The sequence below is a fragment of the Neodiprion virginianus genome, chromosome 3 (genome assembly GCF_021901495.1).
Source record: "Neodiprion virginianus isolate iyNeoVirg1 chromosome 3, iyNeoVirg1.1, whole genome shotgun sequence".
NCBI lineage: Eukaryota > Metazoa > Arthropoda > Insecta > Hymenoptera > Diprionidae > Neodiprion > Neodiprion virginianus.
In genome coordinates this window covers 24,911,385-24,931,444 of record NC_060879.1, presented here as the reverse complement: position 1 = coordinate 24,931,444, position 20,060 = coordinate 24,911,385, and the positions used below count along the sequence as shown (strand labels likewise).

Genomic DNA, 20,060 nt, shown 5'->3' with positions numbered 1-20,060 from the left:
CTACAACTCTACGCTCGTACAGTCAAAATATAACCCGGTAACAGGGGAAAAACGTACACCGCGGATTTTCTAGGATATTCAAAGATTGGAATTAAAAATAAAAAATGCCTGACAATGCTAGGTTCGTCTTACAAACCTTCACCGACCTTTTAGCGTGAGGTTTAACGTGTTTTTACGATGAGATTCATGTTAGCTTCGGAAGATGAAGCTTAACCGATAAAGTAAAAACTAGTGGAGTGGAAGGAATTGCAACTATAAGAAACTGGTATTCTTCTTTTTTTTAGCGGAAAAAAAAACTATACAAAGACACATCACATTTGCACTTCATGTTACAATTGAGCAATGAGGGGGCCAGTAATGTCGCAAAAACTGATCACTCTACGACGTAAATATTAATTTTTTCAGAAGTGCTCTATAAGCATCAAAAAGCAACAAAAGGCACAGATTAACGAATTAACTTGTACCTTCAACCTTACAACTAATTTTGCTAAAAATTGGCCTTCTTTTTCTCAGATTTGGTTGATAGCGAATATTTGCGAGGCTGTAACCTCGATAGAAAGGAACCCCCAGCTCGAAGGCGGACCTTCTATATCTAAGGTTAACAGAGGCGTAATAACGTAAAGATCTGGCGGCCAAGGTAGCCGGTGAAGAGTGTCGGGCGTTGCCTCCGACCCCACAATATCTGGATAATCCGAACTCGTAAAGCCGAGTTATCATATTATTATTTTATTACGTCCGCGAGATTCGGCGTTTCGGCAGTTACTCAATTTACGGCCACCAACGGCCAACACCATCGGAAAGAAGTTAGCGCGAGTTTACGGCGTTTCTGACGCTTCTCGTCGTTTCGATTGGCAGGAAGTTAGTGGATGAAAATCATTTCCTTTCCATCAGGTATACCTGAATAGTGGTGGGCTAAGCTCAGCGGCAAGTTGGGCCTCCGTTTATCGAAAACGCCGACACGTCGACCCGGCGAGTCTGGAGCAGCTGATTGAACGTACGAACAAAGGGAACAAGCAGAGGAGAGAGAGAGAGAGCATAGGGCAAATAAGAAAGAAAATCTTTTCAATACGCACGTTTTCAATTTTCCTGTAAAACAAAACCATTTCCATGCAAATCTTTGCACTATCGACTTCAATTTATATTGCCGAAAGCAAATCATCGATGTCGTTTCAACTTTCCAACGAAATTGAAATCCCTTTGGTGAAGTGACAAGTTGTAAAAAAAACATAAACTTAAATGAAATATGTTTCCTTCGCAAATATACAAATACTTGTCGCTTCCGTATAGCATCGTTGGAGTTTAAATTACAAATTAAAAAATATTAGACGCCGATATTCACGAGGGTGAAAATTTTCGATGAAAATAAAACGAAATGCAAGTTGATAAGAGAATTTATGCGATTGCAATCTGGGTAAGTATCAATGCCGGGTCGGAATCTGAGGCAGAGTTTGAAAAAAGTTTTGATCGCTCGATTTAATGGAGGCGTGTGTAACGTTGATCAGGAGAGATTCGCCCCTCGAACGCTTCGGACTGAAACAGCCCCATCAATTTATTCCGGTATCCCAATTGACGTGTCGTATTTTTCTTCGACGTTGGTAAAAAGTTTCTCACTTGAAATTTCACGTTCAATCAAAAATTAATTTCACACAGCCGTTGATGACGGGTAATTAAACCGCCGGTTTAACGTTAATTAAACCAGCGATTAGGACTGGGGTGGGGGGGGAGGGAGAGAGTTTTTCCGAAGGGATGAGAGGTTCCGTTTGGCCTGACTGAAGGCGCGGCGGTTCTCGCCTGTCCAACATCACCACCGTAAGTACCGATAAGGTGGAAACACGATCTGCAAGAGGATCGAGGAATTTCCCCGTCGCCCTGCTGCAGCCTCCCTTCACCTCGACAGCAATCGATACTGCTGTTAAAATTTCTCTCCCCGCTGGGCACGATTCGCGCCTGAGAGCTCCGTCGTGCTTTAGATTTACCTGCTTGTACAGGGCTGTACAGTGAAATTCTCACTTTGTACAGACGGCCGCAGACACGTGGCCAGAAAGCGCAGGGCAAACGTTAAACTCCATTATAACTTACGTAATTAGGTGATTCTCTCGTGGACCCGCGAACCGAAGCTTCCCTGCCATCCGTTCCTAGCCTCACTATACGTTGATAAGTTGTGTCACTCCCATTTTGCATTTTACCACGGACACTATCAGCCAAGGAATCTTGTCTAACAATAAATGGCACCCACCCTATTAGCGAAGCTGCCATCGGGAGAAATTCCTAGTCGCGGTTACATACATGTATATATATATATGTACACATGCATGCATATATGTATGTATATTTTTAATTATATATCCTTCTTACCCTGTATAATTAAACAAGGAAGTCTTAGCCCTTTAAGATAAAAGCATGTTACGAATAGACGAATTATTTGGTTGCTGCGTCAACCACTATTATTGTAAAAACAGTTTTTCTCTGGACGATAACTTGAGAGCAAACAATTTCTTGAATATAAGATTTTTCCCTATATTTTCTGTGCTTCACTGTGGCGTTTGCTTTATTATCGGAGAACCCGTTTATTTTTCTTGTAACAAAGAGTTATAGCACATACATTTTTTTAACCATAACCGAAGAATGTACGCAGTTCTGGATACAAAATAAAACTGAATTTTGACACTGTAATAGGAAAATCTGGTGCGTGTTACTGTTCATCTTGATTATGTTCAATCTGTGGTAATATTTTTTCTTGTAACTACGGCGATTATCTGATGTTGGTGTAAGAATAAAATTACATCAAGGCTTTATTTAGTTGGAAAAACGTAGCGGACTAACAATAAGCGACCGAAGTCAATGTTGCTACAACCATAAAATATAGTATTGCCAAGTATAAGCACACTAAATAATTGTTTGTATCATATTTTCGTGATTACAAGAATATTTCAACCTTTATCGTAACGATACCCATTTTAATAGAATTTTCTAGCGAATGTATAAAACAAAATTTTTCTCGTTGTCAACGTCACGTCGAATGACAAACTCGAATGAATTACTACTATTCTACATGACGAGTAATTACCGTAATGGATGATTATGATGATGACGGGTGTGTGCGTGTTTAAATTTGCAGACGCGAAACGCACACGCCCATCCCAGAATTTCTGTAACTAATTGTAAGCACCGTGGTAGACCTTGTCGAAGTTAATTCGTCGATGTATCATAACTATACAACGGTGTTGGAGTTTCTGCACCCTAAGAAGATTAACACACCCCATTTCGACTAACCCTCGCATATTTTTGTCCCTCTAAACTGCTTACAGACTTGCATATAAGGTATTCTACGCCAACTGGAAAAATGATTCTCCCTCACCATTTTTCATTTCGTTCATAATTTTTTGTATGACTTTCCTCGTTCTAAATAGCACTCCTGAATTATTTCACATTTTTTGATTTCGCAATGGTTTTGTATATTGACTCGAATAAATGCAGGAAACAAATTCTTAAATTAACTTACAATTAGTTTTTGATATTTTTATTGGTAATTCTTCATTTTTACGCGCCAAGCGGATAATGTATACCTACACGTATAAATACAACAATTGCCAATAAAAATACGAAATTGAGTAAATTTAGAATTTTTTTTTCTCAATTTTTTGCAATTAGTCAACAAATATAAAAAAAATAGTTTTCACTTCCGGATTTGATCTTCACTATTCGTACGTAATATACGTACATGAAGCTGCGTCTAAAAACCTCCCGATATAAATTAAAACTATTCACAGCTAATAGCATTCGTTCCTAAGTTTGCTTGTAATTATAACGTGCGACAGCAAGGAATATAATGGCGGCCTTTCGCGATTTCACGATTATAATACAGAATTGCAGAGAACGGCAGTTACCTAAGTACCCACCGTACAACGCAGCGATATCATTTGTTCGAGGTGAAACTTTACAATATGCAAATCAGAGATAATGCGCCGCGCGGAATCGCAATGAATAACACGCGTGCCCACGGCTGCACAGTACTCGGCATTTATGTAACGCTTCGACTATCTATCCCAACGTAAATACGTTATAACCGAAGTGCCCTGCATCCCGTGAAGCACATAGTTTACGGAGCGTTCGATCCTTTTCGTCGACCACTCTCTTGCTAAATCGATTACGAATACAACAGTCGAGCGAGTCGCGTATACACATATTGTAATACATGCAAATTTCAGACGGTCCACTGATTTCTTTCTTTTTTCTTTTCCTTCTTTTTTTCAATTCGTTCATTTATTTTTCCTGCAAATAAAGTTGACGAGTGATGTAACTGCGAATGAAAAAGTTTTTACGTCAATGACTGGATTGAAGAAAGAAATTATTTCTTTATTCATTCATTCATTCATTCATTCATTCATTCGTTCATTCGTTCATTCGTTCATCATTCATTTATTTATACTTGTTGCCTGACTGTTTTTCCTCATTTCAAATTCCTGGCGTAATTTCAATTTCACTCCGTATCTTCCCATAGTTCGTAGTCTACGTAGTTACGTAAATACATTATAATATGACACTGTAAAAATATTAGGTGTCTTGTGTTAATTAATAGTAATGTCCAAGGCGATAAGTTGGCTCGTTCATCCACCTTAGAAACATACTCTGTCGTTTTAGAGGTAAAACAATAGCGCATGTATAATTATTTGTATAGTGAAATTTATTGCGTCACATTATCTGTCGCGCTTTCGCCTCGCGCCACGTGGAGTCTATTTATTACATCGAATCACATTTTACCGCAGAGAGATTTCACTCACCCATGATATTACGTGTCTGCGAAAAGCCCAGGTTACAGCCACGTTGTCTCTCGATATATCTCGAATACAGTGAAATCAGATCACGTTGAGTAATTTTCAGTAAAAAAAAAAAAACAAGATAAAAAATTTTGGGTAACAATCGAACCACAATTCGTTTCAATCAATTCTCTCACCGCGGGATTTCCATATCAACTAGCTATTCACCAAAAGTTGAAAAATTTGATGATTCCAAAGGTATTTGTGAAGTTAATATTTTTTGTACGAGTTTCTTGACTATCTCGCACACTTATTAATATTTTCTGTAATCGATACGAATTCTCAACCAATTTCCATGCAACGATACAGTTTTATCTCGTATCCCAGACCTGTTCGGTGTCAGCTTTCTGCCCCAGCTCTTAAAAATTAAGTACAACATAATCTTCACGCGTATCTTTTGGGCCTCCGTTAAAATTCCACGCCCATGTATAGAAATATGCTACATCCACGGCGTAATTATTTTTCCACTTTGCGAGAGTAATAAGAATTCCTCAGGCATATTATAATTGAAGTAGAAAAAAATACGTCGGCAGATTAAATAATTATGACTCGGATTATCCAGAATCAGCCAACTTGAAAATCCCTCATCCCTTTTAGCCCGAAAACATTGTCCAAAATGATAAAATTTTGTAATCCCTGCAGTCGTCAAATTCGTTTTCACACCGGATGAAATTCTTTCGCTTAAATAACTCCTCGACGTGAATTTATTCTCGAACCAACATGAACTTATTGCAATAGTTGAAAAGTGAGAATAGTCAAGTAACGCAAAGTAACCAGAACTACAAATTCCTCTCTTTCTCAGCTACCGGCAAACGCGTTGTACCCACACTGCGAGTTTGTGAGAAATGTGTGAAATCTGATACCTTGATTCGCACAGCTTGTCGCGAAGGGGTGAAAGCTTCGAGAGCAATTGAATCGGCTGGTCCCTTTGAGGACCTTATCACGTCCGCAAGTGTGATTAAGTTTTTACGCCCGGAACGCGACTGCCGGCCGTTTGCCGTGTCGCCTGTCTGACTTACCGTTGACTTTTTCCACTCGCTCCACAGCGTTTCTGGTGCAATCACGTTACGCGGCTGCGGCTTCGGCCGTGCCCAAACGATTCGCGGTGAGATTAGGTGTGATTTAATTTCGCCGAGGCTTTCCGACGCATTTCGATTAGGACCTTGCCCGCGAGACCTTCAGACGAGCCAGTTTTGCTTTGAACGCGAGATTTCATTGAAAATATTTATAGGTATGTACGGCTAATCGGCTGAGGAAGACCAAGCGAAGCTATGTATTGTGAACGATGTATTTCGATTTCGGATTTGAACCTCGTTAATTATGGGGGCACGCAAAGAGGAAAGATCGACAAAATTTTCAAAAGCATACATTCAGAGAACGCGGAGAAATTCTTTCAAACACGTATTGAATAATTGTGTAGGATTGGTGAAGGAATAAGCTTCTGCGTTGATATATTTTCGATTTGGAGAGCAGAGATAACGCGGACAATTTCATGGACTGGTCGGGTGTTGAGAGTCTTTCTACTTTCGTCGCACGGTTTTGAATTTTAATATTCAGAACGCGGATATAATACGCGAGTGTATTTTCCAATATATTGGAGTATAAACGAGTCGACGGAACTGTTGTGAGAATCAAATACAAATCAGAACTTTTTAAATCAGTCAGAAACTCTCCGATTTAATTATAAAACGAAAGCCCATTTGCGCACCGGTTTATATACGATATTTTCCCGCGTACTGCACAAATATAATAACAAGCTTTCGGTATTATACCTTATAATATTGATATACAACCTTTTTCCAGACCAAAAGATTCAATAAAAGCGTAAGAAGCTCGTAAAAAAAAAGTAGTAAAGACGCTTGCTTGCATACTGATATTTCATCTTCGTCCCGTCGTCCTTTTCCTTTTTCTCTTCTTTTTTCCAATTCGTTCAATTCTATATTCGACCTTTTTTTGTACCGAACAGGTACCCGCCAGGATTCGGCAAACAACTGAATGCCTATACCCAAAGCGCGCGTTCGTCTAAAAAGCCTGATTCGTTTGTAACGTTGTTCAACTTTTATTTCTTATTCATCCCTCGCGAAAATTGCGAAAGAAAGAATAGTTTTCCCGCATTTCACAGTGTCTCCGTTTAAAACGCAATCCAACACTGAATAAAAGGAAGCAGGATTCTTTGCCGCCTACGTGCGGCTCACGCCTTACGGGACGTCTACATGCTCTTGAAATCTAATATTTCGTAAGGGTAGTGAGGAATGTGTAACGAGAGGATACTTGCAGCGAGACACATATGAGATTTACCATTTCCTACTTACTCCGCAACTCAATCTAGCTTTCACTTAACGGCGTGACGAACTGATTATTTATGGCTAAAAACGCGGAAAATATTTTATAAATTCTTACAGTTACACGCGAAATCCTATAGCCAGTGATTTCACGTTGGGGTAAAAATGTGAAAAACGTAAAATTGTCAAAATTCTGATATATCTTCATTCGTTCCGACAATTTCATGTTATGGCTCCGCATATACTTCACGTTTCTACATCTTGACTTTTCTACATTTCAACATTATATATTTTCAGTGTTTCGAAAAATAAATTTTCACGTCTTTGAAAATTTGATAGTGCGATACATTGGTTTTCATGTTTCTACATTTTTACCCCCGGTTTTATTTCGAAAATTTGCATTTGAAATCAAACGAGTGCTCTTTACGACATTCGACGCTGCACGCGAGATATTTACGGTGAAATTTTCCACGCTATCAAATCGCTATTGCCCCTATCTTAGCGAGTGATTTTTGGCAAATATATCGACAAGCGCGATAAGCCGTAACCCTCACGAGTCGATTTAACACGGAAAAGCGGAAGTTCAATAATAAACGGCTTTACTCGTATCGGGGAAAACGCGTCGCACCCTTCGTACGTGTATAATCTTGACAATGACATATTTGTGCAATGTATTACACAAGACAGAATTCCGCTATTATATATGCGAAGCACTTTTCTCCACTTGCGGATCACCGACTTTAACGCCTCCAGAGATTTCGCATTCCGGGCGACTACCAACAACTAATTCGTATACACGATATGTATAATTGAGTAAAAAAACAAATAAGTACTAGTAACATTTGTAATTAGTGATACATTAAAAAACTGTCAAATTAATCCAACAATTTTAATGGCCCTACTGGAACATTCTTTTTTCTATAACCGTGTATTTAGTGCATCGAAGACGAAAATAACATTTTATGAGAAAATGTAAAATGTACCTATGAGATGAGAAAGCCACGATAACGGTTTTTCTACAAGTTGAACAAGCCACAAAAATTTCACGAGAGTATTCAATCACGTTTTTCACGTCATGTCAGAGGATTTTTTCCGTTACATGATGTACATAAAAAGATATTCCAAGCGTAGTTATACTCTCAAACTTTTGACATTTTAATGAAGCAGAAACAATGTATTTCCATTATAATGGCAAGATATAGCCTACGTTCCGCTATATTATAAGCACTCAGATTTCCGAACTGTTCAACTAAATCGTTCCTATTTCTCAGTTAATTTCTTCGTCGATTTTCTGGGAAAGACATGAAGGGATACAAATTGATCGATAATAAAAATTGCTCCCGCACTTGTGAAATAAGACTACGAACAATGTTCAAAATTTCAATTTAAAAAGTCATTTCAGTTTATTCGCGTAAGTTGCGCGTTTCACCGTCATCTCGGTAAAATTTCAATCTCGAAGAATTACCAAGCATCCCTACGCATTTAGTGTAAGATGAGAAAGTGGATAAGAGAGTGGAGATTAACCAACCCTTTGTACAAAATTGTAAGGATCCCGGAGTTAAGTCTATCTTGACAAGTCTATATCACGACTCTTACCCCTGTTATAACTATCGCCGATTCCATGTAAGGGTGGCCGTAATTAGAGCGTTCGAAAAAGCCGGTGAAACCTTATCGCTTTAGCTGAACGGGTTCCAACAATTTTCCGTATTTCTCATCGCCCGCTTTATATAGGAGACGATCCTTCCGAGCACAAAGCCCGCCAACTATTCTCTCGCGATGACAAATTGTCACGTTGAAAATAACAGACTGAACATTTTTGATCCGTATTATCGATGGCTAAAAGTGAGCATAAACGTAAAGAAATAATGCAAAACCTGTAGTTACATATACAAGTGTTCAAAGTCGGTATTTTGTCTGTTTAATGTGCAGAAAGTTGCATGCTCGTATTTCTCACGAAACGATACTTGTCAAGTTAATTTCGTCGCTTTTTCCACGTCAAGCTTCAACCGCCCGTGGAACGACCTATATATATATATATATATATACACGTGAAAGAGGTGCTCCAAGATTTGTAATGCGTGATTTGCAAGTTTATCATAATATATATATTAATTTAAAGAGAATCATAAATTGATTAAATGTTCTATCAAGAGAGATTCCCACGTTGTAAGTATAACGGACGACTAGGTCACGTCAGGTGTAAACTTCAGACAACGAGCAGGTTTTTTCCACCGAGAAAAATGTAAGAGCACAAACGGGACACTTCTGGGACAATAAAATCACTTTGTAGTTTGTTTCATAGATCTTGGTTCAGCTGCGAAAACTTGGAGCTTGCAGGTCTTTCGATTGAATCCCGATAAAGAGTGCGCGATGAAACTTCGGCGGTGACTTGGCATTGAATGTTCCCGCAGCATTCTGTTCACGTTTATTAGATTTCAAGTTGGAAGTTGGGCTTCAGCGTTGACTTGACTCAACAACTTTGGATATGTGACAGGATTATTTCTTTACCATCTAAACGAAAAGTCGAACTTTTATACATGTATAATTCTAGAATGCACGCGATCTTGTTATTCACGGTTTCTGCTCACGTAAACTGAACTGCCACGTTACACAAATGATTTTAAACCTCATGATCAAAGTCAAGGTTAATCAAACGTTGAGATAATTGGTCGGCCAATTTGTAGGATATATTCAAACCATTCTTAACGAAACGCGGCGGCAACGCGCGACTGCTGGAGTTAAAACGAAGCCAGCAATTAGAACGCAGTAATGGGCAATTAATACGAACCCCTTGTCATTATCGGAAATATTATTTCACTCCGTTACAAACTTCCCTCGATTCTTGAAACCCATTACACTCGGCCAAAACTTCCAAAATTCCTATCAGTTTGTGAAGAGCAACGAAAGATCCTTGATTCAAGAAAATTATGTGTTTGAATTGTCACCATGAATTGAGACAAAACAATATTTGACACAATTGAAGATCGAATCGATCAAACCTGCGGTAAAACTCACGCTTTCGATCAGATTTTCCTTAATCGTAAGTTTGATATCCATCGACATACGTTTCGATGATTTTTCCCCCTCAAACGAAAGCTTCCTATGTGTACACTGTACACGCGCATTAAGCATTCTATTATACGCGTATCGCGCGCGATAGTGCAGCTTTCACAAAGCACCTCTGAAGCAGTGACTGTTGGAAGGCTTTTGTTCATTCTTTGCTGTTATTGCTTAAGGGTGTCCAGGAAAGCACGTAATTTATATCGTACCTCCCCTCGTACGTCGTAAAAGCAACGACAAAGGGTATAACGGGGCAAGAGCGGTCTGACCACTGGTGTTATACCTACAAGTCGTGGGTCACATGCACGCTCGCTTTGTCTACTTTTCAATATTCGCTTCGTGGTGCACACAGCCACGTCCGATCCCCCACAACCCAGTTATTATACCAGGGATAAGGTTGTTTCTTGAATTTATCCCAGAATGCCTCGATTCGCTGTACGTAATGACGGAAGACCCGTACCGAATTACACTGCAATATACCCGGTCTCAATTACTTGCGACACTGAGGCAGGTCCCTTTCACACGCAAGGTATTTAACAGCGTGCGCATGCAGTTACAAGTAAAAATAAATTAATTGGTGAATGATTAGGTTAGGTTAGGTTAAATCAAGTTAAAAGCTTCTTGTTAAGATATAACAAATAAAATCGGCGAAGGAAAGCGGAGCGCAAAGAATGTGTGAATAAAATGCAAGACTAATGGTAGGATGAAACATTTGGTCTAGAAAGTCCCTAAAAACGGTAAGATAAAGCAGTGATTGGTGGTCATGACAAGAGTTTAAGAGTGTCTGTAGTGAATATGTCATTTTAGACGATCGAAAACTTGAATACTGTATATAGTTTGGTTTCTGACAATTCTGACCAACGTTTTTCAGCGATTACTCCGCCGACTACGTTGATGTTGCAAAAAACGCTAATCCGAATGGATGCCCGGGTCTGTTCGTAAAACAATTTCATCGAATGTGGGAGAAGCAAAAAAAAAATCGTACCAGTTGTGAACAGAATTATAATACGCGTGGCAAAGGTTGACCAGTATACGTTACAGCCCGCAAAACGCAGCTTTCGAAGCTTCTTGTCTCGGGGTTTATATTAATACTCACCACAAGTGACAGGACAGTGCAGCTTTACCGCACAAGAAGATCGAACCGGTCCTCGTTGCTCGGAGCAAAAACGAGGATAAGGGTTTGCCGCAATTCCACATCAAAACGTTACCCACAGATAACGGACGTCTCTATGGAGTTTGCGGTTACCATCTGTCTGGTGATTTCGATCCTGCGTCTGATACGCAACGTGAAATTGTCTCGATACCCGCACAATGATGACGCTATAACGATTTTTTGCATTCGACGACGCGGCGTAAAAATACCTCCCCAAATTCTAGGATTTCACTTTTTTATCAGGTCCTAATGGCAGGCGCAGCGAGAGACGGACAGAGTTGTCGTTACGTCTACCGGCGTGAATTTATTTTCTTTCGTTTCATTGTTATACGATATGTTGCATAATGCGAATAGGAGCAAAAGGAAAAGAAAAGGACGAAATATTAGCAACGTTTTTTTTTTTTCTGCCGCGAAAAATATCGTCATTGCGTAACGATCGGTTTAAACGTGGACGCACTTCAACTTCGGACGATTAGGCTCCTGAATTCTGACCGAAACAGTCTCGCTACGACGAGTCTACTTCTTTTACAGCAAAGCGTAATTTCCAAACGAAAAAGGCTTGCTTGATCAGACGCTCAAAAGGTTTGTCTTGTCGAGGCAACTAGCGGATAGATTGAACACTCGAATCAAGTGGATGCCGTTAATCATTAGGGGCAAAAACAGACGAGTACCACACGAGGATCTCGACCACGGCTCTGCGGTTTAGCCGGATCCGTTTTGTTCTCTTCAATGTACATATTATTATATTCTATATTGCTCCTACTCGAGGGCTGCTGTTTTCCTTCCCTTCCGAGTAATTTCGTAATAACATCGTGCCGATCAGTCGTCTCAAAGTACGTAAATTCACTTCCGAAGCTTTCAGTCCATCAAACATGTCAACTTGTCGGAAACTGTTTCTCCTCGTTTTTTTTTTTTTTTTTGTTTATTTATTTTTCTTTTTCCTTTTCTACAGATTGAAATCTGGTCAGATAAGCTAGCAGGCAGTTGAAATCCTGTATACGTAATCTCGCGTTAAAGCAGGGTCGTTACCCACGACATCCGACACCGGAAACGGGAACGAGATTCGCGAGCGAGAATTTGTGCAGGTCAGGATTGGCTACTTCCGGGTAGAAACATTTCCGCAAGCTCCGACAGGCTTCTGGCGTACTTTCGGCATTTAATTATCTCCATTAAACGTCACGTGATTTTTCATTTGCCCTCGAGGGATAATTTTTATATTATCTAGTCCATAGTTCTCGAATAATCAATTATAATTAGCAGTTTGTAATAAGAGAACGATCTGATAATCGTAACCATCGAATTATGAGTCATCCGGTATAACATGTAAGCCCATTGTGCTTTTACCGTTTTTGAAGTGCCGCTTTCTTTTGAATCCAGAATTTTTTCATTAATTAATCTCTCTTGATAATCTGTGGAGTAAGATTGTATTCCTTTTCAAATCTTTTCTCACTGTCCGAAACTTCGGCATTGCAATATAGATGTTCTCCTTTGATGAATCTCTCACCGAGGAATATTCGCCATTTCGATGTACCGAGTACAATGGATTGTATCATTAAGACAAAAATTATATAAAAATGGAAACAATGACACGGACCTCTGAGGTAAAGAAAATATTTTTCAAAGTCAAATCGTTTCGCCAGCGAGCCCGTCGACCAATAACATTACGAAAACTGATGTAAAATTATGATTATATCAAAATAAATATCGCGCTTTTCAATATAAGAAGCTTTTATAGGAGGGATTCTTATTGCTATATCGTGAAAACGGATCAAACAAACCCCTTATGTACAATACATCGGCGATTCAAAAGATCTTTCAGGCTTGAAATTACCCTTCAGTAAGTCGGCAGGTCCTCGAATTTTCGAGAAGAGAATAGCGGTAAAAATTTCAAGTGACTCAATTATTCAGCGGGTTAACTTATTTCCCAAGAAGATTGATTAGCCAAAAATTAATACTTTTTATTAATTTTATTACGAAATCGTCATACATTGAGTTTGTAAAAAACAGTCTTCGGAATTAAATGAACCGTCGCAGAGTAGCACCGAAAGAATTCGCTAGATTTTCAACCATTTTTAAGCAATATGAAACGAAGCATCGATATCGAAGCTTCACCTTTTTTCCTCAATCTCCGTATCTCAATACAATAATAATAATTTCATAAATACCGAATGTACGACAATCTCGTGATGTAATTGATAAAAAGTATGGTCATGAAATCTTTTTTCAACCATCAAATACAACGTACCTGGCGATTTGTCTTCGTAGTTGAAAATTGGTTTATGGGACGATTGCGAGTTGGTTAGTGAAAGCTCCAACACATTGATTTACGAACGTGATCTAAGATGTTACAGTCATTTTTCCACCCGGTTGCGCTTCGACGCTATACGTAGAAGAAGCCCGAGGTGACAGCACATAAGCGAATCTTTGAGCGATGAAAGCGAGGCACCTGCCAAAATTTAAATTGAAATTTATATGAATCGTTTACTCGAGTTGGTGGTAGAAAATGTTTCAGACGTCGCCCGAAGGCGAGTGTCTTACTACCGACTACATAAATTTTCACAAAATTCATCATTTTGACGAGACTGCATGATGCTCGCAGGCTCCAACGTCTCGGCGATCGAATTGCATCTTTGCGTTAATGAAAAAAAATTATACGCACTTGCACGGATAGACACAAAATAATTAAATTGTATGTATTTTTCTCTTTGGTCGAAAAAGATAATTTCTGATGTTACGAGCAATTGAATTTCACTGATTTCTTAATGCATTAGATATACTTCACCACGAGTGACGTCATATTGTTGTAGTTTTAAACCTGCTGTATTTTAGTCAATTTTTGTTGAATCAAAAAAAAGAGAAAACGACACCCGATTATATTTTCATTTTTCCGTTCAATACGTATGCGAAATTTATTAGTCTCTTGCCCGAAAAATTTTTCTGCCGCTGATAAATTCTCAGCAGCTTCCGGCCTCGGTTCGCCTGACGCAAAAATACAAAACAGCGCTAAATCTGTACGTCTTCACCTTAATGAATCGCATCCTTTCAATTCGCATATCCGTAACGAATCTATCCCTATCTAAATGAAAATTCCCCGATTGTTTCAGGTGGTCAAAATGATGATCGTGGTCGTGGTGATATTCGCCGTCTGTTGGCTGCCTTTCCACGTTTATTTCATAGTTACTTCCTATTTACCGGACATCACAAACGAGCCCTACATTCAGGAGGTCTTTTTAGCGATCTACTGGCTAGCCATGTCGAACAGCATGTACAACCCCATTATATATTGCTGGATGAATTCGCGGTGGGTATAATATATGTATACATTAGAGTAGTCCTTGTTTGAAGGCAGGAAAATTTTTGATTGGACCATCCCCCCACCCCCCAGATCTATTCCAAATCATTCAAAAAAATCTGTGTCCAGTTTCAGGACGCTACGTCAACTGGAACACGTGCCTCAAAGCCACGAAAGTCTTAAAAGGAAAATGTATCTAGATTTTATAACCACTTGCTTAATTTTTTTCAGGATTTGTTACTATCATTACAAGCAACGACTCTGCCAAGTTTTAAAACTTTGTTTTCATTTGTACCAAAGTCGTAAAAAAAAACGAAGTAAGTGGTTATAAAAACTACGTGTATTTTCATTTTCAAACTGTCGAAGCCTCGAGGCACGTATTCCAGTTGACGTCACGGCTTGAAACGTTACAAGAAGTTTTCTTAAATGATCTGGAACAGATCTGAGGGGCAACCCAGTGAATATTTTTATGCATATAAATATATATATATATATATATATATATATATATATTGATGTGACGTTCAACAATGATTGAACTGACATTTAACAGGCTCAAACTTTTTTAATATAATTATCGAAGTTATAAAATTAACCAATATTGTTATCAAATTTAATGATTCTCTATAATCTTAAGAAAATTTAGATTCTGAGGAGTACACAAAGTGTCTGAATAATTCGGTGTATCGTTAGATATGCGTCCATAATTAAAAAATCATGCAATCCGTTCAAGTGCCACATCGTAACTTTATTGAATACCATTTCTCCAAATCGTCAGTAACAGTATAGAGGAAAAATAAATTTTATGCTCACAAATGACTCCAAAGAAAGGCGGTCTCTATTATAATAGAACGTTATAGAATTTTGATGAGTTGTCTTCCAAATCTTGGATAATGTGAAAGGCAAAATTTTGATACAAGAATGATGGAGAAAAAACGTGAGCCAATTTTCAAACGGTGAAAGCGCCGTATACGTATAGTATAGTAATTCACCAAGAAGATTTGCCATATTTTAACGAACTATCGAGCGATGCTTAAATCTTTTCAATTTATCGTGGATCCTCTGCCCTCCGCAGCTTCTTCTCTACAGTTAACCAAAACCCAACGGGCTTAGCGAACCGATAAAATGTAAACCCTCCCCAATATTAGGCTCCATTGATTTCCCGAGCCACATTTACGACGAAATTTAAAGAGGTTTAGAGAACATTCAGTTTTACTGCCCAACAGATTGAAAAAAGTACTTTATTTCCATCATATAGAGTAGGTACCATAATATCACGAAAAAAAAAAATTTCCTTATGTTACGTACAAAATTACGTGTCAAGCTGCGCGGCTCAACTAAGACTGCCTAAAATGGCCGCTGTTGCGGTTTTTGATTTCATTGGGATAAACACAATTTCTTTCACTCAGAATCCTTCGTTTTGGCGGTTGTTAATCAGGATTGTTATAAAAATTTCAGTCTTTACATGTTGTAGAGAGTTTTAAACACACGTTTATACTTAAAAACAGCCACCGATGCATAGTAATTAATCAAATGATTAGTGAACTACTCAAGTGATCGATTTTGTTACCTGAAAGATTTTTGTACCAATTATTCATTTGTTCTGAAAGTTTTGGATGAGGTATAAAACGAAAATAATCATGTTCACAATTATGAGATAAGTTAGTCGTACTCTTGGCTGTTAGTTTTTAATTATGCTTGAATTTTTTTTATCAGAGGAAAATTTTTTTTTTTTCCTCAGTAATTTATAAACAAAATATCTCAGCTCACAACGATACCAAGCATGAACAATTAAAAAAGGTGTTACCAATTACCCAGTTTGCATAGATAAGAATTTTTTTTTTCGACAACGGCAAAATGGAGGAAGATTACTTTTTCATGCAAAATATCAAAATCCAACACTTTTTGCAATTTGTTTTTGTTTCTGGATGATATATCGAAGCTTGTCATCAAAATTAGCTGCAATTTTATTCTCATTTTAAGGCTTTTAGTTGTGGTTACTGTACTTTATAGCTGTTTTCATTTTTCACCGTAACCGAAAAACTTAGTTCTGGGTCAAAATAGACTTTTTTAGCTACAACCAGAAAATCTATGCAAGATATATGCTGTTCAATTTTTACACTACTTTTTGATAATGGTCAATGGTTCTATATTTTCTTGTAACTATTGCGTTAATCTGATGTTGACGCAACCATAAATTGAAGTTCAGAATTTATTCAACTGAAAAAATGCAATAGACTGAACAAACATATAAGTGTTGCAATAAACAAAAAATGTTGTATTTACAACTACACTTACACCGAATAGGTATTTGTATCACATTTTCTGACAATTCCAAAAATATGAACCGTTATTGTTACAACTCCCATTGTACTAGAAATTTTTTTATTGGGCAACCGTAAACAATGAAATTATTGAGCAAAAAAAGAAAAAGAAACAAGTGGCTTCAGACTGGCCGTGAGCCAGGCCTCGAATTTCCCGTTCTCGCACTGCACGTTCCAAGTTTATTGAGAGAAAAAACAAATTATATCCATTTCGAATCTCGAACTACAAAATTCAAATTTGTGATTAACGCTTTTAAAGCCCTTGGATACCATATTACATGGAGATGTAAGGTTTTTTTTATTTCAACCACTATAATGGATCCACCATTACAAATGTTGGAAGTCTGACCTTGGGTTCGTTATCGATGACCCAAAAAACCTCCGCCTACCAATCTCTACCAATATCGAAATATTTAAAAAAAAATTTCCACCATGTCGAATAGCCATTTCGAATTTCGCAAGCTAACTTCAGATTTGTGATGAGTGACCCAAAAAACTTCACGTTACCAATTTTCATTCAAATCCATTCTCAACATATGATTATTGTTTGATTCTCTGGAATTTTGTTATCAAAATAATTGAAAAAGTACCGAACGGATCAAAGTCAAAATCTAATCAGTTCCAAGTTTAGAAAAGCCGCGTCCACTGAGACCAAAATCAGTGAAATCTGTTGACTCGTTCTCGAGATATCGTCGAACGAAAAAATTGATCACACACACACACGCAGACATCCGTCCGAAAATGGTCGGAGGTGATTCTCTAGACCTCGAAACGTCGAGATCTAGTGAAAACTCAACTTTTCACTTTCGGGGTAATCGCAACACCTGCCTTTTTTTCTCCGAAAACGGAGAAACGAGAAGTTGAAACTACAAATCGCACCCTGAGACTCTGACTGAGAGATATGTTCGAATTGCAGATTTCGCCGAGGTTTCGCCCAGTTTTTCTCATGGTGCCCGTGGGTGCGAATCACCCCCGAGCCGAACCTGTCGCGATCTGAAGCAGTGACGTCACGCTACAGCTGTACCGGAAGTCCGGACGGTAATGCAAGAATTTCACGGAACGGTACGTCTTCAACGTGCGAGCGACTTTGCACTTCGTCGAGTACTCCAAGCGAGTCCCGTCTCGATTTCAACCTTGAATTCAACTTCGATGTCGCAAATGAAAACGCGGCGGAAGAAGCCGCCCTTCGCCTTCGCAATCCAATTCCCAATCAGTTCACAGTCACCTAGATTTCGTTTTTCTGTTCGTCGATTTTGGATTTTCTTATTGTTTCACACAGGTTTGTAGATACGCCGGTTTTACCACCGTGTTTTCCCATTATTTTTTGTTATCACCCCTCGCCTGCTTCCACCTTACACCCTGTTAATCCTTTTCCACTGTATAGTCGAATCCGTCAGCTCTGTGCTTATTTAAATTTACTTATCACAAATTAACTGAAATCCATTCTAGGAAAATTTCTATTTCATCCTACGGGAAATAATTCAGTGAAAAGAGTCTCCCAGAAAAACTCTGAAGATAATTGTAACTATAACTAATAAATTTTTCTGCAATTTTCTGATCCAGTATAAACGATCCTAACTTACAAAATCCATAAAGAAAGTTTTGGGTAACGTACAATTCATGGCAAAAAACCTATGCCAGAAATTTTCAGTAAAATTACGAGTTATACTTTTTTTTAATACAAAATAGTTGAGCAGATCGTTTCTGTGTACCTAACGTTGTCAAAAATATTCATTTCTCCTAATGTTATAATTTAGTTTTCACTCAAATTAAATTTAAAAAAAAAACTACTAGAAGCTATATAAGTATAAATGATTATATTTATTTTGCTGCTAATTAGTAATTGGGACACTAGAATGATTTGAGTTCGATGATGTGCCTAAAATTGTGAGGTTATACAACACGTATTATGATAATTGTTTATATTATTGTTATTATTTTGGCAACCGGAAGCGAGTGACTTCAAATATACATTCTCTGTAAAGTCACACTATAAATAGTTATAAGTTCCACTGGGCCGTTTAAACTGGTGCAATCCGAAAATTGGGAAATATTGTAAACTTGGAAAACACTAAGAGTTTATTAGGTTCAACGTCACAAATTTTGAGACAGCTTCACTGCTATTTCCGCTCAAAATGAACATCTATTTCAACACATGTTTTTTTTTTTTTGTGTATTATTAGAAAATTGACAATCGATATAATTATTTCCATGGGCAAATAAATATCTATAATTACGCAACATCTCCTAAACAATTTTGATTGGAATCACCGGGTGATGTTAACGGACACGTGTTTACGACACCGTAATAAATGATTAATTTATAGCTTTAACGAGTAATGAAATTTTTTTATCAACAATATAGCTTCTCGTAAACGTATGTGAAATAAACCGGTGAAAAATAACATTTACACCGGTTCCCAAATGGATGTCGCTGTGTCAGCTTCGGTGTAGATTTCTCTCTTTATCGGTACAAAAACTGCTAGAACGTTCATACAGCGAAACTGTTTTTCCAGCAGTAAAGCGCACATACACCTATACATAGGTGAGTATAAACACTGTTTGTTTTACGGGAAAACACGTTTCGCTGTATAACTGCACCATTCACCAATTGTTAAATTCGCTATCCGCTTGCCGTTGCCCGCGTAACCCGAAGAGCGATTACCTACCTGCGGGTTTAACTTTTAACGACAATTTGTCCACTTTACAGGTAACAATTATAAACGATATTTTATTACCGTTTATCTTCATTCTTTTACAGTCTAGACAAAGCGTTTTTTGCAGAAGTATTCAAGCTTTGCTGGTGTAAGCTAATTCGGCAACAAACATCTCAATTTACGCGTGATTGTATAATCGTGTTACTTTCGTCATTATTTCGTGTCATGTGTATCACGTATCCCTTTTACGCATATATTTTCTTAGTGTCGTATAATCACTCCCATAAATGCACTCCCCTAATTTTCGAAGACGCGTTTAGAACAACAAGTCTAATCACAGGTATTATAAATGAACTGCAATTATTGACGGAATGAATTTTGACAATATTCTCCTTCGCCTCTTTCGAAATTACAAATCCCAAGAAATTCTTAATATATGTTTATTCGGCTCATATAAATCAGTTGTTCCCGGACT

The 20,060-nt window shown here is 38.0% G+C and overlaps 1 protein-coding gene across 3 annotated transcripts in view; it reads left to right on the top strand.

Annotated features, from left to right (window-relative positions):
* Nucleotides 1–20,060, top strand: part of LOC124300896 (tachykinin-like peptides receptor 99D) — a 128,959-nt gene that overhangs the window by 104,342 nt on the left and 4,557 nt on the right. For 2 of the 3 annotated variants that reach the window (XR_006907356.1, XR_006907357.1), the window contains 2 exons: nt 14,417–14,613; nt 17,845–18,207. Coding sequence is in view for 1 of the 3 variants with exons in the window: in XM_046755387.1 (XP_046611343.1) it covers nt 14,417–14,613; nt 17,845–17,990 (343 nt within the window). In the remaining 2 variants the exon portion in view is untranslated. The remainder of the gene's footprint in view (nt 1–14,416; nt 14,614–17,844; nt 18,208–20,060) is intronic. The other variant, XM_046755387.1, reaches the window with a different exon arrangement.